At 38.9% G+C, this 27,077-nt stretch overlaps 3 protein-coding genes across 5 annotated transcripts; all 3 read left to right on the top strand.

Moving 5' to 3' along the window:
- The first annotated feature begins 1,254 nt into the window (after nucleotides 1–1,254).
- On the top strand, nucleotides 1,255–11,114 carry hspa4b (heat shock protein 4b). Its single transcript, XM_042493157.1, has 19 exons — nucleotides 1,255–1,547; nucleotides 2,835–2,892; nucleotides 3,047–3,187; nucleotides 4,267–4,389; nucleotides 5,218–5,317; nucleotides 5,451–5,584; nucleotides 5,686–5,930; nucleotides 6,046–6,122; nucleotides 6,226–6,377; nucleotides 6,533–6,639; nucleotides 6,760–6,893; nucleotides 7,067–7,251; nucleotides 7,388–7,483; nucleotides 8,934–9,089; nucleotides 9,203–9,328; nucleotides 9,442–9,549; nucleotides 9,644–9,763; nucleotides 9,862–10,023; nucleotides 10,564–11,114. The coding sequence occupies exons 1-19, from the start codon at nucleotides 1,441–1,443 to the stop codon at nucleotides 10,768–10,770; spliced, it is 2,538 nt and encodes an 845-aa protein (XP_042349091.1). The 5' UTR covers nucleotides 1,255–1,440; the 3' UTR covers nucleotides 10,771–11,114.
- Nucleotides 11,115–12,705: 1,591 nt separating this feature from the next.
- On the top strand, nucleotides 12,706–15,665 carry gnpda1 (glucosamine-6-phosphate deaminase 1). Of its 2 annotated transcripts, none has more exons than XM_042493227.1 (7): nucleotides 12,706–12,780; nucleotides 13,043–13,170; nucleotides 14,137–14,238; nucleotides 14,342–14,524; nucleotides 14,648–14,832; nucleotides 15,067–15,241; nucleotides 15,364–15,665. In XM_042493227.1, exons 2-7 carry the CDS (start codon nucleotides 13,047–13,049, stop codon nucleotides 15,423–15,425), a joined length of 831 nt encoding a protein of 276 aa, XP_042349161.1. In that variant the 5' UTR covers nucleotides 12,706–12,780; nucleotides 13,043–13,046; the 3' UTR covers nucleotides 15,426–15,665. The 2 variants fall into 2 exon arrangements, with proteins under 2 accessions (XP_042349161.1, XP_042349160.1); XM_042493226.1 differs by lacking the exon at nucleotides 12,706–12,780 and adding an exon at nucleotides 12,802–12,961.
- Nucleotides 15,666–17,224: 1,559 nt separating this feature from the next.
- LOC121948223 (NEDD4 family-interacting protein 1-like) lies at nucleotides 17,225–25,292 on the top strand. Of its 2 annotated transcripts, none has more exons than XM_042493559.1 (8): nucleotides 17,225–17,418; nucleotides 19,067–19,160; nucleotides 21,054–21,193; nucleotides 21,312–21,399; nucleotides 21,826–21,950; nucleotides 22,155–22,221; nucleotides 22,326–22,434; nucleotides 23,651–25,292. In XM_042493559.1, the coding sequence occupies exons 1-7, from the start codon at nucleotides 17,383–17,385 to the stop codon at nucleotides 22,430–22,432; spliced, it is 657 nt and encodes a 218-aa protein (XP_042349493.1). In that variant the 5' UTR covers nucleotides 17,225–17,382; the 3' UTR covers nucleotides 22,433–22,434; nucleotides 23,651–25,292. The 2 variants fall into 2 exon arrangements, with proteins under 2 accessions (XP_042349493.1, XP_042349494.1); XM_042493560.1 differs by having other exon boundaries at nucleotides 23,634–25,292.
- The last annotated feature ends 1,785 nt before the right edge of the window (nucleotides 25,293–27,077 follow it).

The raw sequence follows: 27,077 nt of genomic DNA, 5'->3' as shown, positions 1-27,077 counted from the left end.
AGAAATCTTCATTAAATGAGCGTGTCAAATCAACGCTACTTTTATGTATAGTTACAGTGTAAATTTAGTGCAGTGTAGTAGTCCATCAACTAAAAATATAGATGAAATAGAGGAAATTGGTTTTAAATTACTTTTTTTTTCTGGAGGAATATATATATATATATATATTACATTTATACAGGTAGTAGTCCATTCTGATACATATTTGTACCTGACAGAATTACATACACCACCTGACAGAATGAGGTACCCATTTATAACACGCAGTAGTCTGTTCTGATAGATATTTGCACCTGACAGAATGATCTGCTCCACCTAACAGAGTGACCTATTCCACATTTAACTACATTTATACATGAAGCAGTCAATTCTGATAGATGTTTGTACCTGATAGAATATTCTACTCCACATTTATATACAGGTTTTGGTCAATTCTAATAGATATTTGTACCTATCCAGCTGACCTACTCCACATTTAATTACAGTTATACAGATAGTGTATCTTTATATGCAATCTATGATGCACATGGGGAGGGGGGGGGCTGGACGGCTTCCAGTGGCAGCCAGAATCAAATTCAAAGCACTTCTCTTGGCTTACATAAATCTCTAGCCAGACTCTTCTCTTCTGTTGTTCCCAAATGGTGGAACAAACTTCCAAACTCTGTGCGTTCTGCTGAGTCCCTTTCTACTTTTAAGAGACAATTGAAAACTCAATTGTTCCGAGAACACCTAGGCACTTAACCTGACTCTTCTCCTCTCTGTCCTTTGGGGTAGAGTAAGTCAGATGGTCCAAACCCAGCACTTAATGATTATCTAGCACTGACAAAGTTGTGTGATGTTGTATGTTGATTGTCATCGTAAGTAGTGATACTGAGATTGTTGAATCTCAGATGCTGAGATCGCTACTGGTTATTACTTTGGTTTTCAAAAAAAAAAAAAAAAGGGGGGGGGGGGCTGTGCGGCACTTCTTCTGCCACTAGACGGCAATACCTGTGACCAATCACACCTGAATCACTTTTTGCACTTACTAAGGGTTTTTTCCTTAAGTCTAAATCCTTGCTGTGTTGTACGTCGCTTTGGATAAAAGCGTCTGCTAAATGAAAGTGTAGAACTATAGGATCGTAGACATTCACAGACCCAAACCTGCTGGTGTAATGACGTCCCTCGCCTCTAGGGGCGCGTGACCACGGCGTCTGGTGCTCTGCAGTCGGATGCTATTGGTCGCGCGGACAGAGAAAATTCCTGAACGCTCTCACGCTCTCATCAGCCGGCGCACCGCATGCTGCTACCAGCTTCATGGGACAAGAACAAGGGTGTATCACCGTCCGCTGACCGAGACCCACTGTAGCTGCTGCTGTCACTTTTAGCACTGAAGCGTATTTCTGTTCTTCCTTGTGATTTCTGTACTCTATCGTTACACTGTTCAGTTAGCTAGTGAAGATGTCAGTTGTCGGATTTGACGTCGGGTATCTGAACTGCTATGTAGCAGTAGCCAGAGCCGGGGGGATTGAAACTGTCGCTAATGAATACAGCGATCGATGTACACCGTAAGTGCGATTTGGTACATTATTTTATATGATTTATGTTGTATTTTTTGCCCTTACAGGAGGTACGGGTAGTGAACGAATCTACGTTTCTTTCATCATAATATAAGATGAAGCTAGCATTACTATCAAGCTAGTTAGCATGCTAACGGATTTCACAACAGGAAACGGCATGAGTGCTAAAGCTAATGCTAGTTGCGGCGGAGCCATTGTGAATAAAGACATCTTGTTCCACTTCGCATGATGAAATGCTTCGTGTTGTGTTTTACTACAATAATGTAGTCGAGGTTACTTAAGGACTGATACATGACCTGCTCAATCAGGTGATGATTTTTTTTACTGCAGGCATGAATGAGCGCATGATGGGAGGAGGCCGGATCGTGGCTGTCAAACGGCTTGATCAATCCATTGTACCTCATGTTCAGACCCGTTATTCATTCACGACACCGCGAAAGGAGTAGTCTTTAGAATATATCTTTACAAACATTTCAAAAATATCATGTGATACCGCCTTCATCACAATCAGTCAACATTTTGTTATTGGATACATCAACCCCATAAGAAGCTGCATCATAGTATACATGTGTACAAGAGAGATACTGATTTCTTTTTGTAATTGAACAAAATAAATGTACAAACGCAATGGCTTTTGACATCTATGATTAGATGGATAGGCTCAGGTGCATACAATACATACAAAGAAAGAGCGAAAAAAGACAAATCAAAACAGACAAGACCTTTTAGTATCAAATGTATACAATATTTTTACTAATTCAAGGGCTAGGGCTTTTGTTGTAAAGCATAGTCATCTATCATGCTAAATAGTTTAACTGCATTTTTATGTTTCATCCATGTGAGGGCTTTCACATAGGAAAGAAAATCATTATGAAACATCAAACCTAGGTTTCATCTTCACATACTTGAATTTGTGTAGATACATTTTTTTCAAGTACCAAAATGTTATTACCAGAAAGTCACTGTTGCTGTTGTCCATGACAAGTCCATAAACAATGTCGTCATGAGAAAAAATTTCAAGCTGGAAAAACATTTTGGGAAAACCATTCATGTATATCAATCCAAAGAGCATCAGAATACATTCACTGGAAATATATATGATCAGCAGTGACCGTGTCATCACAAAATAAACAATTATTAGCTTCAATTCTAAATTGTTGTTGCCATAAATAACTGGATAGATGTACTCCATTTAATATTTTAAAATGGATTTCCTTGGCTTTTGGAGTTAGCTTTGGACTTTGGAGAGATTTGAATTTTGTTTTCTCTTTTTAGAGCATGTGTTTCCTTTGGACCCCGGAATCGATCGATCGGTGCTGCTGCTAAAAGCCAGGTATGTTTTCATGGAAAGTGGTGGCACACAGGATACCTGACCTCTAACCTAACAATAGAGGCAACTGTGTTTCCATACTGTGTTGTTGAGTATAAGCAACACAAAGCATAACCTGCCTTTAATAGAGAGTTATCTTATTTTTATTTTTTTACAGGTTGTCACAAACTACAAGAACACAGTCCAAGGGTTCAAGAGGTTTCATGGAAGGGCGTTTTCAGATCCCTATGTGCAACGCCTCAAAAACAGCTTGGTCTATGATATTGTACAAATGCCCACAGGAACAACTGGCATCAAGGTAAGGAAATGTTAAGTGACAACAAAGACACATTAGATATACCTCCTAATTATCCTTGTAAAATACAATATTGACTCTAAGAGACATGTGATGACTCCCATATCTTATCATTTGGCCAACTAGCTCAGATAATAGTGAAGCTGTTAAAATAATTTTACAGTAGGAGAAAAGAAACACTCCTTGGGCACCCTGTGTTAGAGCAAGAGGAAGAGTCTGTATTCAGTTGTGTATATTTGAGGCTGTAACAATAACGGTTTCAACTTCACAGTGACTCATCGGGGCAGATATAATAAAGAAAGTCTGTTGACTGGTACATCTGGTAATTTATGAAGACAGTACACCAGAAGTAGATGTTTTTACATTGCACCAACACTAACACACACAACACACAACATAACACACTAATAAAACTCACTTAAAAAATGTTCATATAGTATAGATAATAAAAACAATAAACATACTAATTATATTACCAGACGTGATACAGTACGATAAAAAGGAACAGTTATGGCTACTAGTTATTAAAATGGTTTACAATCTTTTCTTTTTCTTCAATGAGACCTGAACATCTTTTGTGTTTAAAGGACTAAATAAGTTTATTATTTATTTCTGTTCTGTGGTGTCATTTTGGTGCTCAGTAAGTTTTCATAGTTTTCAAGTGTTTTAATGCTGACAATCACTAAAACCTTGTAGATGAACACCACTTTATTGCACTGCTGACGCAGCATGTGTGTGCCTCTTGAAATTGTGAAATGTCGGTCTGTGTCATCACAGGCTGACATTAGATAAAGTTTGAAATGTAACCTTGGCTATACATTAGCAGTGTAAGGGATACTGTTAGGACTGACTGAGAGACATTAGTAACTGAAAACACAAGTTACAGGCAGTGTTGAATGAGCGTCATGTTTAGACATGTGATTTATTGTTAGATTTAGTAGTTTTGCCAGGGTTTGAAATAGATAGTTATGTTTTATCTGCTCATATCATTCAGTTACCTGGTGTGCAAAACACTAATTTTGAGTTGACATAGTAGGAATATTAAGAGCATTGTCGTAATCTTCTCATGTCCAATTTTACAGGTGATGTACATGGAGGAAGAGAAAGTGTTCAGCATTGAACAGGTCACCGCCATGCTGCTGACCAAGCTGAAGGAGACTGCAGAGCATGCACTCAAGAAGCCTGTGGCTGACTGTGTTGTGTCTGTAAGTATTACCTTTTAATGTTTTTATTTTTTATTTTTTATACTGGCCCTGAACATGATATGTAGAGCGGCCTGACTGGTTACACCTGTTATCAGTATTATTAGTCCACACAGTGGTGACATCATGTAGTACCCACCCAGCACTATTAAGGTCCCATATTGTAAAAAGTCAGATTTTCATGCCTTTCATACTATAAAAGCAGGTATAGATGATGTATAAAGAGAAATGCACAACGACTGTGTTCAGAAACTGTGTCTCTAAAGAAGGGGTCTGACTTCTGTGATGCTGTGATGTCACAAGTATTAAGACTGTTAAAAAAGTAAACATAAACTGTCTGAATTGGTCCCTTTGAGTTTCCTTTTGGACTGTTTTTGCAGTTAATGTGACCGTCGTAAGCTGATAGGAAGTAAACATGGACCCAAGCCCAGCAATGCAATTATAGTGGAACGGTCTATAAGGATAGAAATTGCAGATACAGTGGTGTTACAGTGTTGGTTACCTGGCTGCAGAGATGACAAGAGCGCAGATGTGGAAGACCCGGAAACACTGACTAATTATAGTAGACTGGGCTTTTTTTTTTTCGTGTGTGTGTGTGTGGTGCGGGGTGGCTGTCAGACAGATATTGGATACAGGTATATTCAAGCAGACAGTATGAGAAAAATAATTTGTTTTTCAATTGTTGTTTTACGAACATTAAAGCATATCAACATGTTCTTTTAGAAACTAAACTAAAAAATAAATACAAGTGTGAACCTTAAAATGAGAAGAATATGGGACCTTTAAGCTAAAAATGGATCTGTTTCCTTTCTTTCTTTGTGTTGTAACCAGGTTCCCTGCTACTACACTGATGCTGAGAGGAGATCAGTCGTAGATGCTGCTCATATTGCTGGTCTCAACTGCCTGCGGCTCATGAATGAGACAACTGCAGGTTTGTACTGGTCTTTTTTGGGCAGAACTTGGGCAAGGTTGTGCATGTTCCTGATGACTGACTGCAGCTGCCAAAATACACTCTTTCACATTGACTCTCTTGTCATTTAATAATCAAACAATTTTCCCTCCAGTTGCATTGGCGTATGGGATCTACAAACAGGATCTCCCAGCTCCTGAGGAGAAGGCCAGGAATGTTGTGTTTGTGGACCTGGGCCACTCTGGATACCAGACATCAGTGTGTGCCTTCAATAAGGGCAAACTCAAGGTGGGTAGCTACATCAGCCTACTGAACATTCAATATCTATCTGCATGTGGCTTTGTTTCATTACTTCATGTCTCTTTGTTTGTCTTCTCGTTGTCTCTCAGGTCCTCTCTACAGCTTGTGACCCAGAGTTGGGTGGAAAGGACTTTGATGAGATACTGGTGAGGCACTTCTGTGAGGAATTTGCCAAGAAGTACAAGCTTGATGTCAAGTCAAAGCCCAGGGCTCTGGTGCGGCTCTACCAGGAGTGTGAAAAACTGAAAAAACTGATGAGCGCCAATTCCTCCGACCTGCCGCTTAATATTGAGTGCTTCATGAATGACATTGATGTCACTGCAAAATTGAACAGGTAGACAAACAAGAAGGGACATGTTGCTTTTAGTATCCGCAATTCATATGTGCTGTGGTGAATTTATTATTTCATCTTCAAGCTTAAGTTATGTTCACCTTTTCTCTTGCACAAGGGGTCAGTTTGAAGAGATGTGTGCTGACCTTTTTGGCCGTGTTGAGGCTCCACTGCAAAGTCTGCTGGAACACACCAGTGAGTATAATTTTCTTTATTACTAATTTATAAAAAAAAAAAAAACATAATGTAAGCTTGTTTCTTGGTTCGTGTCATATTAAAACTGTTTTTGTTCTATAAGAACTGAAAAAGGAAGACATCTATGCAGTAGAGATCGTGGGGGGAGCTTCCAGGATCCCAGCTGTCAAAGAGAGAATCAGCAAATTCTTTGGGAAGGAACTGAACACCACACTGAATGCTGACGAAGCTGTGGCCAGAGGATGTGCCCTGCAGGTATACAACACTGTATTTATAAAGCTATTCTCCGCCCGCTCCCAGTGTTCATCAGCAAGTCATCACATCAGTGCTTGTTGTAAAAGAGATGTTTCAGATTAATCGTTTTTACAATGACTGCAGCTCTCATTGAAACCCTGGTTGTGTCTCCACAGTGTGCAATACTGTCACCTGCCTTCAAAGTGCGTGAATTCTCCATCACAGACGTCGTTTCCTATCCCATCTCCCTGAAGTGGCATTCTGCTGCAGAGGAAGGTCTGAGGTAAAAAAAAAAAAATCTGTTTTGCTTCTGTTTTGTTTTACTTCTATCTCTGGGCTCTTGATTATTGACTGTGATGATTATAATGAAATATTGTCTAATGAGATAATATATTCGTTGCAGTGATTGCGAGGTATTTCCTATCAACCACGCAGCACCCTTCTCCAAGGTACTGACCTTCTACCGGAGAGAGCCTTTTTCTTTGGAGGCGTACTACAATAACCCTAATGAGCTGCCCTACCCTGATCCCACTATTGGTAAGCAGCTAAGACTTCCTGACAAAACCCTGACACATGGAAGTACAGCATTCAGACCAAAAAGTCCCAAGGAGAATATCTGGTTCAGTGAACATAATCAGATCCAAAGATGCCTTAAAGCTGTTTTGCCTGCTTAATTTGTGTTTTACGTTGTATTTTTTTCTTCCTTGCAGGTCAGTTCATGATCCAGAAGGTTGTCCCACAGGCGTCTGGAGAGAGCTCCAAGGTGAAAGTCAAAGTGCGGGTAAACATCCATGGTATCTTCAGTGTGTCCAGCGCCTCCCTGGTTGAATTGCAGAAGTGTGATGAGACAGAAGAACCGATGGAAACAGAACAGGCCAATGAAAAAGATGGAGAGGTACTTCAGCCACACAAGTGCTCTTGTTCTTTTGTTGTTTTTTTTTTTTTTGCTTCAAATGTCCTTTTACACCGAGCATCAGATATTCTGTTTTGAGACAAAAAGAACATGTGTGGGTTTCATTTCTCCTCCGTAGAACAAGATGCAGACCGATCAGGATGAGCAGCAGAATCAGGGAGACAGTCAGAAAGAAACAGAAGAGAAGACGCCCCGTGAGAATGAGGAGATGGAGGTAAGTTTTTTTTTTTAAATTTTTTTTTTTTTTTATGTGAAGTACAATTTGTACAATAGATTGTCTTTATAGAGAGATAATTCAATACAACAGCCTGCAGTAAATTCTGTCTTTGAGAAGCTTATGATTAGGGTTTAAGGCTTTTAAATGGACCCAAACTAAGTCTTGTCCACTTGTCAGTGGTAATGCCAAAGGGAAAAACATAGCAGAATGTTTTTATATGCAGAGATATTGTCGGGTGCAGATTCTATTTGGACCTGCTTCTAAATAATATCTTCATGTTTTTAGGCTGTGGCGCGATATTCAACACGTATCTCGATATTTTCACATTTTCTTAAAAAAAAACCTGATTTAACCCTTTGATCACACTATATACCTGATATATCTGTGTGATCAAACCTTTGTGATCATTCTAGTAAACTAATCTGAAATTGCGAGGAACACAGCTCGTCTGTGACATTTTAGAGGGCTTTAATTTTGAAACTCCACATCAGAATAACCTGATATTGTCCGAGTGACACTCAGAGGTGGTGTACTGTCATTTTGAAGTTTGATTGATCTGTGGAAATGTATTCTTCATTTTTAACTGTGACTAGTTATAGAGACAATTGAATTAAAATGTTTCCTTAAAGTTCAGTTTGCAAATGGCAGTTAATGTTTTCAATCCAATATTTATTACTTAGTTCTTATTTATCTATGTATTTTCATTTGTTCGTTATTATCTGAAATTACCTATTACGATTTAAAGTCAGTTCTTACATGGTCTTACAAACAACTAGTTAAGCTAGTTAGACTGTCTTTTTTGAAGTAGAGGCTGGCTCGACTGCATTGTGTTAGAAGTGATGGAATAGACTCCTGGTACTGCAACTTATAGCAGAAATTGTTTTTTGGCATATTTTTTTAGGGGATACAGTAGTCTGTTCATCATCCGTTCCCCTGAGACTGAACCAACTTCAGATTATAGACCCACACTGGGATCTCCCATTTTAAAAACGGATGTGAACTGTAATTGATGTTAAACTACACGTGGTTGATACGTTTTTGGTTTGTATGTGTTTGTGTGAGGAAGAGCGAGTCTCCTGCACGAAAAATGGCTTGTTTTATGTATAAATAAGTTGCACAAAGAATGTCAATATGTCAATATGCTCATTTGCAATATTGCACATAAAATAATAGGTGAGCAATCGGATGTTTTTGATATATTGCCCACCCCTCCTTATAATGTTAAATTTGTCATCCTCATGTTTGGCTAGTAATTTGAAACACTATGCTACAGTATAATACAATACCACTATCTGCAGCCAAAAAATAAATGTCACAGTGTAAAATTAAACTCTCAGAGCTAATTCACTGGATTTCATGAAACTGCACAGATGTCCGAGTCAACTGATGTCCTGTCTCATCTTGAGTTATATTTTGAATCTCACTGCTTATTCTCTTTCTTATTCAGACTAGCACAGAGGAGGGCAAAGGCGAGAAGAAGTCTGACCAGCCCCCACAAGCCAAAAAGCCCAAAGTCAAAACAAAAGTGCTGGAGCTTCCGATTGAAAACAGTCCACAGTGGCAGCTAGCGGATGACATGCTCAATCTTTTTGTAGAAAATGAGGTAACCGAACTTTCAGCCATCGCATACGCACATTACAAAATCCACCCATCCTTAATCACTTGTTCTATTTTGAAGTGTTTAGTGGTTACAGTTGCTGTTTGGATTCTCCTCAGGGTAAGATGATCATGCAGGACAAGCTGGAGAAGGAGAGGAATGACGCTAAGAATTACGTAGAGGAGTATGTCTACGACATGAGGGACAAGCTACATGGGATGCTGGAGAAGTTTGTCAGTGAATCTGTGAGTAAACTGTCACCTGACTTGTAATGTGTTCAAAGTTAGCACCTTTATGTTCACTGACCAAAAGATTTGGCTTTCTTTTACATGTTATGAAATCATTTTGATATTTTCAGGACAGAGATGCCCTGTCATTAAAGCTGGAGGATACCGAAAACTGGCTGTATGAAGATGGAGAGGACCAACCCAAACAGGTGTACATTGACAAACTGGCAGAGTTAAAGGTACTTACTGCGTAGTAATAGCTTTTTTTCCCCCTTTATTGTTTGCTTGATATTTTGATTTCTATAACCGAAACCTGCACTGTGTTCTTTATAGAAACTTGGCCAGCCCATTCAGGAGAGGTACACAGAGGCTGAGGAGAGACCCAAAGCATTTGAGGAGATGGGAAAACAAATCCAGCAGTACATGAAATTTGTGGAAGCATACAAAATGAAGGCAAATCTAAATACTTGTTGCATTTTTATTACAAATAAATGTAATTATGCCTGCGGTAATCAGTAACACCACTTTTATTGTTTTCCTTTGATTTCTAGGAAGAGCAGTACGACCATTTAGATGAGGCAGATGTCAACAAAGTGGACAAACTGAGCAGTGAAGCCATGATGTGGATGAACAGCGCCATGAACCAGCAAAGCAAACAGAGCTTAACAGTGGATCCCTCCGTCAAAGTAAAAGACATTCAAGCAAAAACAAGGGTGAGAATCTCCTTCATCAGAGCATCTCAAAACCAAAGTACTGAGAAAATTGACTTCACTTTAAATGGAGAATCCCATACATGTATAATAAAGATGTACAAACGGCTGCAATCACTAAACACTCTGAAATGTTACGTTAATGGGAAACTGTGCTCCGTGGCTACATTGCATCCTGTTTCACTGCTGTCAGCGGCAGTACTCTCGCTCAATACTGGACCGATTTCAAAAATTGCCTCCATTAGTCACTTCGACACAAAAATGGGGGAAAATAGGGTTGAGGTTGAAAAATGCTGATTTTAAGACTGAGATTTGTCCAATAAATACAAATTATAGCCTTTGTTAAACCAAAGTAAAGCTAATCAGATGGTCACCTTTACTTGTGGAGCATTAATTCAGGTGTTATTTCTCCTTCATGCACAAGTGGTTACAGAAATCTCACAATATTTTGTCACATATTAGCGTTGCAACATGATACACAACTGCCTTTACCCTAATATAAAACCATTTTTTCATGTTGTGTCATTTTTTGTAATATTCCAGGAGCTGTTCTCCACTTGTAACCCCATCGTGACCAAGCCTAAGCCCAAGGTGGAGCTTCCCAAAGAGGACACACCTGCAGAGCAGAACGGGCCTGTCAACGGACAGGAGAAACCCCAGGACGAGACTGCAGACAAGGGGACGACCGAGAACACAGGCAACCCCACCTCAGAAACTACAGAAAACAAGCCTGAAATGGACCTTGATTAAAACAGCCAAGCACCTCCCTGAGCAAAGCTGTAATGGGAGCTGGTTGTTTCAGATTGGGATGCAGCCTGGGTATATATCAGAGCAGGTAATGTGTTTAAGGAACTGCACTCCACAGTCAAAAGCAGGCAGGGTGATTAGCACTCTGAGCCCAGCTCCTGGTGGTATCTCTGTCTGATGACATAGCATGCCCTCTCTCTTTCTGGATGACATAAATCAAAAGCCAGCCGCAATAAGCCTGTTTGACAATGAGCGCTGTACACATGATGGTATTTATTTCTGTTGTGTGCCCTGTAAGTGTTCTGGTCTGTGTCACAATATGGTTTTAATAAAGTTATTGAAAATCACTTTAGCTATCATTGTTACTCTGTTCAAAGATACAGGAGGCATCACAAAGGCATCGTTTCAGTCCAGCTACCACTGAAGTCATGTCCTTGGTCATAATTTTGGGAATCTGAGGGTTTTGATTATGTGAACATGAATTTGCGTTCCACATTTAACACATATTGAGCAGATTTTTTTTGGGTCTAAATTATTACATATAAGACAGCTTTAGCATGAACGAGGATGACATGCAGCAGATAGCTATAGGTTGGAGGTGCACCCAAATGACAAAACCATTGTACATAGAGCATCAACGCTACCAGGTGAGCTACGGTGCACCCATCACATCGTTTTTAAATGAATGATTGTAAGATTTTTTTTTTTATTTGGGTGGGGGGCTCAATGTTGTAAAGGTGGAGTATGTAGGATTTCATGTTGATCTATTGGCAGAAATTGAATATAGTACTGTGTTTTCGTTAGTGCATAATTACCTGAAGCTAGAGGAAGTACCTCACAAGATCCCAACCCATCTCCAACACTGTGGCACGCCCTCACCCTCAGAGAAGTATCAACTTATTGTAGACTGGTAAAATATACAGAAAATTAAACACAGTGGCTCTAGACAGGGCAAGTGACATTTCTCAATCAACCACTAGTTTGCAAACCCTCTGCTCCAAGTGCATTGGGAAAGCAGATTTTTTGTTTTTAAGGTGAAACTGCTTTCCTCAGTGTTTTTACCAGTTCAGTCCCTTGGTCAGTTTGTCCTGGAGAGAAGGATGAGACCTCAGCAGATAATTTGTCTTGTAGTAAAAACCTCCTACATGTCTGTATCAGAAAAAAAGCTGACACACACATTAGTAACTGCTGAACAATTGGACCTTCTGCAGTGTCAAACAGGGTAGGAGAAACACTACCCTGTAAAATGAAATAGCTTAATTTGGTGTTTTTATTGGTCTTAATCACCTGGTCTGATTGTTTTCGGAGAGGAAGTGACCTTGTGAAACATTAATGCTGAATGAATTCTAACTGGGAGAAATATCAGCTGCCATTACGTCCCCCTAAATCTTACACACTGGACCTTTTCATGACCACATGTTAGCTTTATGTTTTAAGATTGTATTTAGGATTAGCTGGTGGTGGGATAACTGGGGCTCCTGGCTTCAGTATTTCCAAAATCCTGGTTACGGCCATGCTAGCTAACTTGTTAGGTTAAATCAGCTCTTTCAATGAGTTGTTATGTAGGTTTTAAAATTATAAACATGTCATTTACTGAGCCTTTATGACTTTATGGGCAAAATATAAACCTTATTAAATGAGAAAAGCCGAAGCAAGAAGGAAAATTACGTTACTAATTAGTTACTGTATGTTGCTTAGCAATCATTGTTAATGATCTTCGAGGAGTCTAACTAATACTCTTTTATGTTTGCCCTCTTCTAACATGCACATACGTAGCTTATACATACGGCTGTAGTGTTTTAAAAAGCGGTAAACCACTCGACAGAGCAGTTTTCGGTTATTTAATGTCTTTGTGCTTACTCAGGTCAAACTAGCTACTTCGCTAGCTCACAAGCTAACGTTAGCTGATGGGGTAAACGTCACCTCCGCGGTGAGTTGTTTACATCCAGCAGCAGAAATCACATGATCATCCAAATCCTGTCTGCTGCGAGTAAAAGCTACAGACACTTCAAGGTAAAGGTGTACACAGTAACTGTTTTCTTTGTTTTGTTAGCACACTTACAGTCAAAGTTTTTGGTGTGTCTGCGCCGTAGTGTCAAAGTGGACTTTATGGCAGCTTGTTGAACAATGCATTTACAGTGATCTCATTTTACAGTCGCTGGATGTTAGTTAATGAGTCTAAAGTCTGATTAAGGTGTGTTTTGTCCTGAATTACTTCGAGGTTGAGCTCCTTCAGACCAGCAACCCCTTCCTCTTTTCTTGTTTTTTTCTCCAGGAAGATGAAGCTGATCATCCTCAATGACTACGACCAGGCGAGCGAGTGGGCTGCAAAGTACATCAGAAACAAGATTTTGCTGTTCAGACCTGGCCCGGACAGATACTTCACCCTGGGGCTTCCCACGGGTGAGTAAGAGCTGGCAGCCACGTACATCTGTGTTTATTTGTTTCACATTTTTGTGCAGTGGTACAGTTAACAGTATTTTACCCCTACATCTCATCTGATCATTCAGTCTCAGTAACGGGGATAGCCAAATTGAATTAAGATGTTTACTAATATTAATTAACCCTTTGACATGACAAAAAATAGGAGAAAAAAAAGAAATTGATTTTAAAGGTGTAAATGCTTGTGAAAAGCACCTAAATCCAGCACAAGGAAATTGGTGCAGATCCAGGTTTCAAAGGGTTAAATGAGCTCATATGAAAAGTAAATGTATATTCTTGCAGGAAGTAAGAATAGTGTTGCATGGACCTGTAAGAAATGAGAAATGTCTGAGATTTTCTGCTCATTGTAGATTTAGTTAAAAATCAAACAATACAGGGTAAAACCTGTATTCTTTGATTGTGACCTAATATGAATGTCTGTTGGTTTGAAGTGAAAAATAGATTGATGTACTCTTTGATGGTGTTTATTAAGTATGTCACACAACAAAATAATATATATATTTTTTTTAAAAATGCTTAAAATAGTACTATTTAAAAAAAACTTCAGTAATTAATAGACGAGCCAGTATTCCCCGGGCAATCTGTTAACTTTATGTTAAATAATGACATTTATCTGTTAGATGACGATAGATTTAATTGGAGCCTGTCTGTTTTCTTTGTGTTAAACTATGTCAGTTGCATTATTTTATTTTATTTAAAGTGGATGTGTACAGTGATGTGTTATTACAGTGGACGTGATGAGTACTGTGAATGTGCAACTTTGTATTGTCATTATGTAAATTGTATAGACCCCAGGAAGAATAGCTTCTGCTATACTAAAACTAATGGGGATCTAAATGCATGCAAGACGTATGCACTAAAAAAATAAATGCCCATTTAAGTAATTTACTGATGTTACTTTTGATTTGTGCTTTTGTCTGTCTTCAGGAAGCACCCCCTTGGGTTGTTACAAGAAACTGATTGAGTATTACAAGAATGGACAAATCTCATTCCAGTATGTAAAAACGTTCAACATGGATGAATATGTAGGTAAGTCTTCATCGTTGTCTTGCTCCACATAAAATGCTCATGCATCGAGGAACTCTTAAAAGCTGTAATATTGCATAAGAAACTGTCATATAATCCTGCATAGGACTTCCCAGAGATCACCCTGAAAGCTACCACTCCTTCATGTGGAATAACTTCTTCAAGCACATAGACATAAAAGCGGAGAACACCCACATCCTGGATGGCAACGCTGCTGACCTGCAGGCAGAGTGTGAGGCCTTTGAGAAGAAGATAACAGCTGCAGGGGGGATCGAGCTCTTTGTTGGAGGTCAGGAGGTCACAAAGTTGATCATAAATATTCCTTACACATTTCAGATTTGTGCTCATTCTGTTGTTAGTGTTTTTCATTAAAGTGGCAGTGCAATTGAAACTTCTCCTCCTGTCCTGTCAGGTATTGGACCAGATGGCCACATTGCCTTCAATGAGCCTGGCTCAAGCCTAGTTTCCAGGACTAGGGTGAAGACCCTGGCAAAGGACACTATAATGGCTAACGCCAGGTTCTTTGATGGGGATCTCTCAAAGGTGCCCACCATGGCACTGACTGTGGGAGTTGGCACTGTCATGGATGCAAAAGAGGTTAGAAGCCTAGATCAGTGTCAACCATCTGTCCTGTTTTTGTGCTCTGCTCCTCTTTTATGTTTCTACAAATCTCAAACATACCATATGTTAGGAATTATCATTTTCTGTCCAAACTTGGAGTTGCAGAACAGTGTTTTGCTTAGTGATCTTGTCATCCTCCCGGTGCACCAAAAAACCAATTGGAAGTTGCTCTTGCTCAAGCCATAGGTCACATTTTCAATCTCCTCTCAGGTCATGATTCTCATCACTGGAGCACACAAGGCGTTTGCATTATACAAAGCTATAGAGGAAGGTGTGAATCACATGTGGACAGTGTCTGCGTTCCAGCAGCACCCTCAGACTGTTTTTGTATGTGACGAAGACGCCACCCTGGAGCTACGGGTCAAAACTGTGAAGTACTTCAAAGGTGAGATTAAATGACAGAGTTATGGTGCTCAAACTATTATATTTCACCAAAGCTGCAATAAGCACAAAAATTGCAAAACAGACATGAACCACAGATAACATGCTGACTTGCTCTTTCTGTAGGGATGATGCATGTGCACAACAAGCTGGTGGAGCCACCCTCCTCGTTGCCAAAGAAGAACTGAAGGTGTCCAAACTTTGTAGATTCATGACATATTTCTTAAAACTAAACACTCCAATGATTCCTTTATCCTCTGGTGGAGATACATCGGTGAACATCAAGCAGTGCTTGGTGTTAACCTCAGCTAATCCTGGAAAAAAGAATGAGGTGGTGGTATTGTTCAGGCTATTCAGGGTTTCATATGATTGCTCATACAGCTTTGCCTCTCAAGTTGTCTTTTTAATAAAGTGCATTTAATTTTTAATCTCTCTGTGTATTTGGTGATAGTGTTGTGGTGTTCAGTCTGTTCATTCTGTCACATGACAACAGGGAACAACTAGTGTGGCCTTTAAGTGCTCCTTGTAAGTTTCTATTTCCAGTATTGTACAAGAAGTTATGGCAAAATGGCCCTTAAAACAAACAACTTTCAATCATTGTTTCAGTCATTGTTGCCAGTGGTGGAAGTTCACCTATTAAATGTACATTTAAGTACATGCAGCATGTTTTAGAGCTATATACTATTTTCACAGCATTTTGATTTTGCACTTTGTACCTCTTCAAGCATAAAAAATAATAATGCTTAAACCCATTATATTTCAGAGTCAGTTATTGGTTTTACTTTACTACATTTATCTGGTAGAATTTGTTTACTGTTACAGATTGTATAGAAAAATCTGTGGCCATTCTGCACAATAAATTATTTTACTTTTCATGCTTGAGTTGGATGAGATGAGTTCAGATTAGATTTTATTTTATTGTCAGGAATAATTCTGAAATGTATCTTGCATCCCAGGATGCCAGCTGTTTAATACAAAAATACGAACAATATTTTACCAAACAACAAAATCATACAATAAAGGCTACAAATCACAACATGCATTGGCTCCAGTGCAAGATACCACTCAATAAAAACATTTAGCTGATAAAGTTTTGAATACAGGACTTATATCTGGAACACATTTAAAATATAAGTACATTGTTCAGTCAGAGATACATTTCATTTGATAAAATTGTAAAAACTGGCCTTTTTAACATCATAACCTATGAAACAACAAGCTCAAACATAATAAAAGAAAAGAACATAAAATAAAGCAAAAGCTAAAACATACAGCATGAAATTTTGAGAGTGAGAGTGTAAACCTAGCTATAGGCTGTTGCGCCAGTGATATTCAATTTACGGTCCGTGGGCCAAATCTGGCCCCTGATAGCCAGTGATTCACAATGGGAATTGTTTTTGTACTTTTAGATAACATAACTTGTCACAAAACAGCATCAAAATATAGCTTGTTTGTAAAAAAGAAAAAAAAGAAGTGCCTGTGGGTGATTCCCCATAACGCCTGAGAAAGGTCCCATAACTAAGCCCCCTAATGTCTTAATATCCCGAGAGTGTCCTGAATTTCTACAAATGTCTTAAATCCATAAATGTCCTGAAATGCCAGACATCCTAAAATCCTTGAAACATGTATGGAGCAGCTGCCCCTGGTCTCCTGTTCTTTTATAAAAGTGGCCCCAAACAAACTTAGTTGAGTGTCACTTTACTTTACCTAATTTGTTTTTATCTTATATCATTTTCAATATACAAGACTTTTACATTGTGGTATTTCAACTTCCATGCGCCAACAACATATAAACAAATATTCCGACAGCGTTTGAAGGCAGCATCAGAGCGTGCAAATTATTTCTCATAGGTTGCCAAAGGCATGGCCCGCCCCACTCGGCCTCTCATTGGCTTATCCTGATATTCTTACCGAGTTCTAGCCAATCAAAGAGAGCGTAGAGCGGATCATGCCTTCGCCATCCTTGTGGAAAAAAAACTCGAGCACCGTTGGGGCGGTAGGAGGAGCAGGAGGAGGGAGAAGGAAGGAGATGGCCGACTAGGAGGCAACGTTAGCTACTTCGTTGGCAAGACTCCTATTACTCAACACATCTTCACAGCTAAAGTGGGAAGAGGGCGTCGTTAAATAGCTCACTCCTCTTCCACAATGGCAGAACAAAACAGCAACGTCAGATATCAAGAGGTATGTGGCAGTTTGCTGGCACGTTAAAATGTAGTTAGCTAGCAGCTAGCGTTAGCCGCTGCCCGGCCAGCTAGTCAACATTAGCCTGTCACTGAGGGAAAACAACGAGCTAAACCGACATCTGTTCACGAGTGGGCCTGAGCTGATGATAAATATCACCAGATAATATCAAACTAAACTTTCCACATCGTAATAAACTGTTAGATGAAATGTTGTTTTTTTGTCACATACATTTTGAAGCCTGTGTGACCCATTTTCATGCAGCAGCTTAGTAAGTTACTCCTAACGTTAGCTGGTGTTGGCTGGCCTGAACAGGAATGCTTTGTAGTGTCACTTTGTCTAGCCTTGAACCAAAACCGTTATACTACCCGACTGTGCTGGATCAGAGACCAGTCCAGCCTGTTAGTAACTTAAATCCCACAGACAGAAGGTGACGCAAACACCAGTGTGAAACTATCTCTTTTATTGACACATTGATTTGCAGACATTGTGCGAGCTCATCGGTGCACGATTATAAATAAGTTGTGGCATTATAGATCAGGTGATGTATCAGAGGTTAATGTGTTATCAGTAACATAGCCAGTGCAGCTGATCCTATTTTTGAACAAAGTGGTTGCAGACATGTCTATCATGACCACTTGTTGCTCAGTATATATAACAAGTGCCACATCAGTGATACTGTTAGCTTGTTATTCTGTGAGGAGTTAGCACAATGTTTGAATGTTTGCTTGTTCAGTGCTTGGCCTAAGTAAACATGGAGTGTGCAAAACAAGACACACTTGAGTAGGGTTGCAATGGTATGAAATTATCATGGTATGATAACTGTGTTATGAGATATCACGGTTTTTATGGTATTACACAATTATTAATACGCTTCATTATTATTATTATTATTATGAGGATTATTATACATAGTATTAACAGTTACAATGACCTTTACAAGAATAAAACCAGAACTTGAAACCTTTAAAGCATTTTTCTAATAGAATTATATGTGAAAACCGTGAAAGGGCAGTCAAGGAGGAAGGGAAATGTGAATGTCTAAGTGATTTTCTCTGCCTGGTTGCTTTTGTCCAATACCTTGGATAAGTAAATATATCCGGTATCATAACCGTCAATTTTCATACCTTGAAACCCACATTTTAGGTAGAGGTAGTATGCAGCATGCATAAAATATTTTTGTAACTTCACATTGCAATCACAATATATATTGTTATATGGGCAATTGGAAATTTAAGTAAGAAAATGTTTATAGATTAAACAACAGATGGTCCTGTTTTTTCTTTTTTGGCAGAATTATGTCTGACAAATTAAGTAACTTCCTCACAGTGATGTAAAAATCCAATATTTTCATGACGCAGTACTGCTCAATGACTTGCAACATTGTAATATCTAATAAAGTCGGCAGATCTTACAGAGACAGCCACCTCATTATGAACAGTATAGCAACAGTTGATACATATCCGTTTTCTCACAGTTTATGAAAGTATTGCCATATTGCCCAACCCTACTTTGAGTATTGCTTCCTATCCTACATTCCATGTACTTGAATAGTTTTAATTAATTTAATTGTACAAATAGAGTCCCCCTAGATGTTGTAATTTTAGTTTGATCCTCATTGTGTTGACATTTATAAACATTTCTTCAGCTGGTGAATGAGGAGGAACCAGCCCAGCCATCCCAGGAGAGTCCGGCCCAGGACGCACCACCTCCCTACAGCAGCATTGCTGCAGCAAATGCAGGTTAGGATCTTTCACAGATTCATCACACACTGACAGATAACTCAGAACAAACACGATTTAGATCTTGCTGTGAAATGTGGCAACGAAACAAAAGTGAAACCCATCACGCGAAGAATAATTCCTTCCACGTCACAGTATTCTCACAAAGTGTGAACCTTCTCGAATATCTGTGCATTTGATCAGACTAAAGTCACATCCCACATGATCACAGCCTTAACCTGCCTGTAACATTTTAATGCTAACGCCGTTCTAACAACTGCAGGTCCTGCTGAATACTTTAAACGTGTAACAGTGCAAATTTCAAGATTTTCATCTGAAACTTTATTGTGCAAAGTAAAAATGTCCATCAGATAAATTATTCAAAACAAGGGTACAGAGTACAACATCCCCCCTGAGAAATGAAGTGAAGTATCAAAGCTTTACAGCACATGCACTGAAGTACAGCACTTGGAAGAAATGGCGTTGTCAGTCTTCTGCTCTGGCCTGTCCTGCACCGTTAGCCTCGGAATGAATAATGTAAAGGGGAGTCGCTTGTGTGCAAAGCCTTTTAGAAAGGTCTGATGTTAGTAATCTCACTTCTTAAGAGGGCATAGGTCAACATGTTGCATAAGTGGGTGTAGCCTTGAGCTCTTCCTGGGTGAGTTCATTGATCTGCTCCACTGCGGTTTGTGTTTTAACAGCACAGAGGAGCTTTCTGGATATCTGCCAAACGACCCAGATAAAAGTCTTGGCTTGTATGGGACAATACATAAACACTAATGGAAACATATACGACTAATGTCTTTCTTCCTGCTGCAGCTCATACATCCCTGGTCTGGTTTTATAATTCTCTGTTACTGGTTTTCTTTTTGAAGGAAGTGAAAGTATATTTTTGAATGTCAGCAACCAAACAGTTGTAACAGCTGGTAAATCAGTCAGCGTTTGGACATTTCAGTTCTGCAGTTACCATCAGCATTTTTAAGATACAAATTGAATTCCATATTATAAGCAAAATAATATTTCAAGACTTTTTTTCCCCAGAGAACGTCTGTTAATTATCTTTGTCTGTTTGTCTTCCAGAGGAGATAACAAACAGCTGGCGATAGATTTTTTTTTCTGCCTATAAATATGAACTAAAGAAAAATCATATTACTAAGTCCACCATTATAGTGAGGTTGATGAAGCGCTAAAAATTAAACACAATTTTTTTTGACAATTCAGGGGTTTTGGGTCAAACTGCACTTTGAACAGTAAAAATGCCAATTTACTGCAGTGAATATTGTCACTCACTAAAGCATGTTTGTTGGTCAGTGATATTTCCACCTTATTTAGTTACCAATAAGGGGAAACAGCTTTACAAATTTAATGACTCAAATATATTTGCTTCACTTTTTAAAGTGTACAAAGTGAGTGACTATGCTTAAATATTAAACCAAACATGTACATGATGATTCAAAACCCGAGACCCCAAAGATGATGTTTTTGTACAGTGTCAGCCAGGCCTGGGCAAATATCATTATTATAACAATATTGTGTTATCAGACTCGATAAAGCCTTAGATTCTGGATATTGTAATATCATAAAGTTGTCTGTTACTGGTTGTAAAGGCTGCGTTACAGTAGAGTGATGTCATTTTTTAGCTCTGTTGTTGCTGTTATCCACATTACTGGTGATTATTTATCAAACATTTTAATGAATAAATATTTTGTGAAAGCACCAGAAGTCTACCCTACAACATCATAGCAATACTGATAAAGCTATTTGGTAAAAAATATTGTGATATTTGATTTTCTCCATATCACTCAGCTCTAATGTCAGCTGTGCTGCAGGAGTTTATTTGTCACTTATGAGAGTTTATCTTGAGACATGACCTCTGGACCTAAATGAATAGTCATTTGCTTGTCACCTCTGCAGCTTTCTTTGAATACAAAGAAGATGGAGGACGATTTCCAAACCCTCCATCCTACAGTGTTGCCACCACTCTGCCCTCCTATGATGAGGCTGAGAGAAGCAAAGAAGAGGCAGCCATCCCCCTGGTCACTGGAAGAGTCACGGTAGATTCATCTGATTTCAAACAACACGTAGAAATGATCTTTGTCAAAGGAGGCCAGGAAATAGGAGGAAAACACAAGTAACTGAAATATATCTGCATGTTTCCTGCTGTTTGTGCAGGAGGATGACTTTGTGGCCAGGGATGACTTTGAAGATGCCGACCAGCTGCGAATAGGAAATGACGGCATCTTCATGCTCACTTTCTTCAGTAAGAACACGTTAATCATTTCAGCAGCCGACCTGTCTAAATTTTTTCTTTCTAAAAGAGTAAACTGCCTGTCAGCCAGCTTGTAATCAGATTATTATTGGTTATTTATATATCTGTAGAAATCTGATTACTGAACATAAAAGAGATGCACCCTCCTTTAACATTTGTCGTGTAGTTGCTCTTGAATAATGGCTCTGGTATACCTTTTTCCAAACTGAATTTGGCATATTCACAAAGGCTGTTAGATGATGCGCTGGGTGCAAATGCCAGCACACTCACTGCACAAGTTTGTTTTCCAGCAAAATATGGAGGAGGATGAGAATATGTGCCAACCAGTTTGATGATTTCATAAATATCTTATTTTAAAAATCTACCGTCTACTGGTCATGCTTTGAAAATGATGTATATGTATTTTTTTGTCATCAGTGGCATTCCTCTTCAACTGGATCGGCTTCTTCTTGTCGTTCTGTTTGACCACGTCAGCCGCCGGCCGATATGGGGCCATCTCCGGCTTCGGCCTGTCCCTCATCAAATGGGTTCTCATCGTCAGGGTAAAAGCTCTTTACGTTTTTATTTACCAAAACCAGTTTGGCTACAGAAATGCTGCTCTGTGTTGTTCAGGTGCAGGATAACAAGTTCAATCAATATCGACTTAAACTCTGGAAGAAAACTCTCTAGGATTATGTCTTATTGATTGGATTATTTGCTGGAATCGGTGTATAGTTATTTGCAGGTTTTTCTTTTATTTCTTCCAGTTTTCTACCTACTTCCCTGGCTACTTTGATGGACAGTACTGGTTGTGGTGGGTGTTCCTGGCCCTGGGTAAGTGAGAGATATTTTATAAACAAACTTTTCCTGCTATTTCCCACAATAATATTTTAGTAATTGTCTTGTGTTGCATTATTTATCTTTTCTGTGCCCTGCAGGCTTCATGCTGTTCATCAGGGGCTTTGTTAATTACTCCAGAGTGCGTAAACTCGCTGATCCCACCTATGCCACTCTTCCCCGAACAAGGGTACTCTTCATCTATTAGAGGTGCGGTGCATTAATCTGGTCACTCGTCATGGTTTGTTATTGGGGACATTTACATGCACACAGGACTCCAGTTACAGTGAGATTCAGGCAACAACCGGGCTCAACAATTCATTACTTACCACCCACAAAGTGTTAAATACCATTAACATCTCTCTTTAGTAAATAAACCAGTCATGGCATAAATCACCCGACTCTGGAGGAATTGTAGGCAGTTGAGTTGCAGTGTGGGTCATGAAATCGCCAGGCTTTTGACAAAAAAGAAAAAATGCTCAGAAGAAAAAAGCCGTGTTGCTTCTGCTGCATCAATTTTGATATTTTTTTCCCGTCCATCTTCAGTCGGACAATGTTGAAGGGTTAATTGAGTAGGTTGCTGTTGCGTTTCTGCTCGTACACTGTTAAAAGATCTTATTAACAAATGCTTAAACAATGTGTTTCGTAACATTTCTGCTCAAAGTGCGTTAGTCACTATCAATAATTATTGACAGGAAAATTCCATCACAGACCCTGATGTAATTTCCGCAAGGATCAAGTGGAAATCCATGTTAACTAATCGTACACATGACATGACGACATCATGAAAATAACTTGGGCAGATAAATAAGAGGAAATTAAAAATAGCTAAGTTAAAGTCTTGCTGAAAGTCTCCCTTTTACTAATGTTGTTAAACTTTGCTTTTCCACATAAAAAGTGAAGTAAAACTCTGAAATGGGGCTGGAAACAGATCTACTCTTTCTGACTCTTTGAGAAATCCTGGCACACTCTACCATGTTTGCTGTCAAAACTGAAACTATGCTCATGCTAACTCTTGCTGTCTGTACTGACAAATCCGCTCTGCGCCAGAGGTTTCAGGTTTCTCCGTTTGTGTTGTGTTGATGACTGTTTTCCTGTCGATATATGTTTTCTGTATTCGACAGTTAATTCCCCCCCCTCCTCAGTAGAGGAATGTGAAAACACCTAGTGAAAAACTTTGCACAGATACAAGTCAATATAACCATGGACTGATATTTTAGGGAGCATAAACAGAAGAAAAACACATTTTTGAGTGTAGGGGGATCTTTAATCTTGCAGTGCGAGTTAATAAGGTGCATGAAAACCCAGCCAATGACAAACCACAGACATCGCATTGCACACACTTGAATATTAAAACAATTCTTCTGAAATCTGACTTGATTTGTCCGTTTTCCCCTCTCTAACTCCGGGATGTTTGATTTTGCAGAACTGGGCGCGTCCAACTCGAGCAGAAACTCTGTGAAGAGTTTCACATGGTAAGTGAGGACACTCAACCAGAAATCGGCCAGACGAGTTATAGATGAAAACGACTCTCAATAAAATATTCAGGAATTATATCACTTTGTTTTATTTTGTTTTGAAACTTTATTAATGGAAAATGGTTAACAGTAATAGTCCCTTGATGTACTCATTAGTGGCGAATGTTAAGTGCTATTTACATCTCTGTCTGTAATGTATAAGTAATGCCTTATATCATTTGATGGTAGCGTATGAGCATGCATCTGCCCTTAAGGTCAATTAATAGGAAGTGTCTCATGTTGGTGACACTCGAAGCCAACAGGTATTAATTAATACAACACTCTGTAGGTTTGCCACAGCATGCAGCACACTTTGTAATCTGCACTAATCATGGTTTAATTGTGACTGGTAGAGGCTGTTTGTTTTTTTTCAGACACCACGTACACGGAAAAAACGAGCTGTCGTTAGGCTTTAAATGCTGATATAACACATTTCACCTGTTGGCTTTAAGTAGTGTTGCCCTTTTGTTTCGCCAAGAGGGGGCAGTGTTGTCTGCTGCTTTTAGAAACCGCTCATTAAGAGCATTGTCATAATATATCATACATGCTTGCAATTTAAACGCAGTGTCGATGAAGCACATTAAAATTACATCCATGTATCAGATGTTATGATTTTGCCCGTTAGATATTTTGTTGAACATTAAATCAGGTGAATCTATCCACACTGGAAATGAAATTTAGGTTCGACTATTTCTTAGATGACCTGGTGGTTTGAGTTCTTAAACATGCCAGAAACCAGGCGGCCACAAATGTCAAGCGACTCCCCGGAGCGGCTCAGGGTTGACCGGAGGGTGAGGGGATTTTGGACGGTGACAGCAACCAAGATGATATATTTTTCTGGGCGTGTGAGCACATTTTCTGGTTCAAGTCCTTAAAAAGCTCATGTAAATGTAACTGCCTGACCTCCCCGTGACGCTTCAGTGAGTCAGCAGCATCTTGATCATTGTGAGCGGAAAATCTTTGTGATTATAGAAAAGAGTCTCTGTTGTCTGGATCTCAGCTGTTAATGATCTCGCTCAGACGTTTGATCGAATTATCTAAGCATAAAAATGACTCAAATTCCATTTCCAGGTGGGTTTTTGCCTTAAGATTTAATCGACAGATGGGGAAAGGAAACCTGTTTTGTTTTTGTTATTCTTTTTTGAAAATGAGGTGTAAGATGTTGGCTATCTTGTGGGTATCACAACTATATCAAAGAATGTTGTATGCAGGTGCACTTTTAGAAACATAACCAGTAAAACCCGGAGGAAGCCTCCATCATTACTTTTAGTCCCAGACACAAAAAACAAGAAATGGCTTTAGTTTTATACACTGGAGGAAGTTCTTGATCCAACTTCTGTCGTCAGTGCAAGGAGTTAATATGGATTTTAGTCTGGTCCAGCAAACTAAATTGTTTGCCTCATCAGTTGACTTAATATTTCTGCCATGGCTTTGATACAGACTCATTATGCTTATGTCTATGTGATGTAGAGCTGCAACCTTGGGGTTTTGTTGTTATGAAACTGTACAGAAAATGTTTAGTGTTAAATAAATGTCACTTTTAATGCGTCATTACTGAATTGTCTGGATTTCTTTACATAAAATGTTATATTTTACAGGCTGATATTAGGAAACCAAGTTATTCTGAAAGAAAATGGCATTCGAATTAAAATGTGAGGCTGGGAAAGCTGTTATGTCTCTTTAATGGCGACACCAAGTGGCAGAACAGTGTAACTGCTGGACATGAAAATCAGTTTTTCAGCTCGTGACACTGTCCTTTCTGAAGGTAAGAGACTCAGCAGCCCTTTTCAAGCTGTTAATTGATTTTTTTCTACTCTGGGGTTTAGGGCTCACGCTTGTGACAAAGATGTAAACATTAATGACGTCCTCCTCGGCTGACTTGTAAAGTGGTGCCAGGTGACTTTATCGACATGACCATTTTTTAAATATTTTCAATTACATACTATACTATGACTTTTTTCATGATATTTTTGATGGGATACTACACAGTGACTTTTTAATATTTTTGATGTGTGATGGCTCCTCTGTTAGTGCTGACTGTTGTGTCACTTTACAGCAGCAACGTTGATGAGCCCAATCAGCGTCAGGGGATGCACCTGGGCCTCGTGAGCCTCATGCACAGACAAGACAAGACAGCAGCAGTCAGTCACACCTGCTCACCACACCTTTGCGCCTTTGTTTTTGCAGCGCAGCAGCCTTACAGCACATTTTGACTCATCCACTTGATACACTGGATACACCAGATTCCTCCCACTGGCTGGTGAAGCTTATTTGACTTATTTTGATTAATTTGACTTAATAATTTTATAGGTTCATTTCACTTATATGTCTCCCTATTTTCATCCAACCTAAGATCTAGGTTTTTTTTATATATATATATGTAGTATGACTTTTTTGCGCAATTTCGGAAAACATGCTATAGTATGATTTTTTTTGCGTGATTTTGGATGACATTATATAGTATGACTTCTTGCGCAATTTCGGACAACATGCTGTAGTATGACTTTTTTTTGCGATTTTGGATGTCATGACATAGTATGATTTTTTGGTGTGATTTTGCACGACATGCTATGCTATGACTTTTTTTGCTAATTTGGATGACATGCTATAGCATGACTTTTTTATGAGATTTTTGATGACGTGCTATAGTACGACTTTTTATGCAATTTTGGATGACATGTCATACTACAACTCTTGCGCGATTTTGGATGTCATGGTATAGCATGACTTTTTGGTACAATTTTGAATGACATGCCATACGCAATAGCATGACATTTCAGTGCCTCATAGTATAGCATGTCGAAAAAAAAAGCCTAAAAACACCATAGTATAGTATGTAGAAAAACTGCAAATTTTGACATGTTAAAAAATGGCTGAAAAAGAAATGAAGCTTGTAGAGGCACGTCATAGTATACAATGTAAAAAAAAGCCCCAAAATGTCATAATATAACATGTCAAAAAAGCCATAGTATGGTATGTCGAAAAAAGTCAAACTTCGAAGTGTCATGAAAATGGCTGAAAAAGACATATTATAGCTTGTAGAGACACATCATGGTATAACATAATAATTTGGCATATCAAAAACCAGCCATAAAAGCCATAGTATAGTATGTCGAAAAAAGTCAAATTTTGACATGTCATAAAAATGGATGGAGAAGATGTATTATAGCTTGTAGAGACGCGTTATAGTATAGAAAATGGAACAAATGGCCAAAAAAGGCCAAAAACATCATAATTTTGCATATCAAAGAAATGTCCGAAAAAGCCATAGTATAGTATGTCGAAAAAAGTCAAATTTCGACATGTCATAAAAATTGCTGAAAAAGACAGATTATA

Source organism: Plectropomus leopardus, chromosome 9, assembly GCF_008729295.1.
Source record: "Plectropomus leopardus isolate mb chromosome 9, YSFRI_Pleo_2.0, whole genome shotgun sequence".
Lineage (NCBI taxonomy): Eukaryota > Metazoa > Chordata > Actinopteri > Perciformes > Serranidae > Plectropomus > Plectropomus leopardus.
This window is presented reverse-complemented; position numbering and strand designations above follow the sequence as displayed.

Coding starts and splice junctions, on each gene's coding strand:
- hspa4b (XM_042493157.1), top strand. CDS start 1,441: ATGTCAGTTGTCGGATTTGACGTCGGGTATCTGAACTGCTATGTAGCA. Junction 6,378..6,532: donor CCAGAGGATGTGCCCTGCAG/GTATACAACACT, acceptor GTGTCTCCACAG/TGTGCAATACTGTCACCTGC. Junction 7,484..8,933: donor GTGAGAATGAGGAGATGGAG/GTAAGTTTTTTT, acceptor TTTCTTATTCAG/ACTAGCACAGAGGAGGGCAA.
- gnpda1 (XM_042493227.1), top strand. CDS start 13,047: ATGAAGCTGATCATCCTCAATGACTACGACCAGGCGAGCGAGTGGGCT. Junction 14,833..15,066: donor CTGTCATGGATGCAAAAGAG/GTTAGAAGCCTA, acceptor ATCTCCTCTCAG/GTCATGATTCTCATCACTGG. Junction 15,242..15,363: donor AACTGTGAAGTACTTCAAAG/GTGAGATTAAAT, acceptor CTCTTTCTGTAG/GGATGATGCATGTGCACAAC.
- LOC121948223 (XM_042493559.1), top strand. CDS start 17,383: ATGGCAGAACAAAACAGCAACGTCAGATATCAAGAG. Junction 21,194..21,311: donor TGGTCACTGGAAGAGTCACG/GTAGATTCATCT, acceptor CTGTTTGTGCAG/GAGGATGACTTTGTGGCCAG. Junction 22,222..22,325: donor GTGGGTGTTCCTGGCCCTGG/GTAAGTGAGAGA, acceptor TGTGCCCTGCAG/GCTTCATGCTGTTCATCAGG.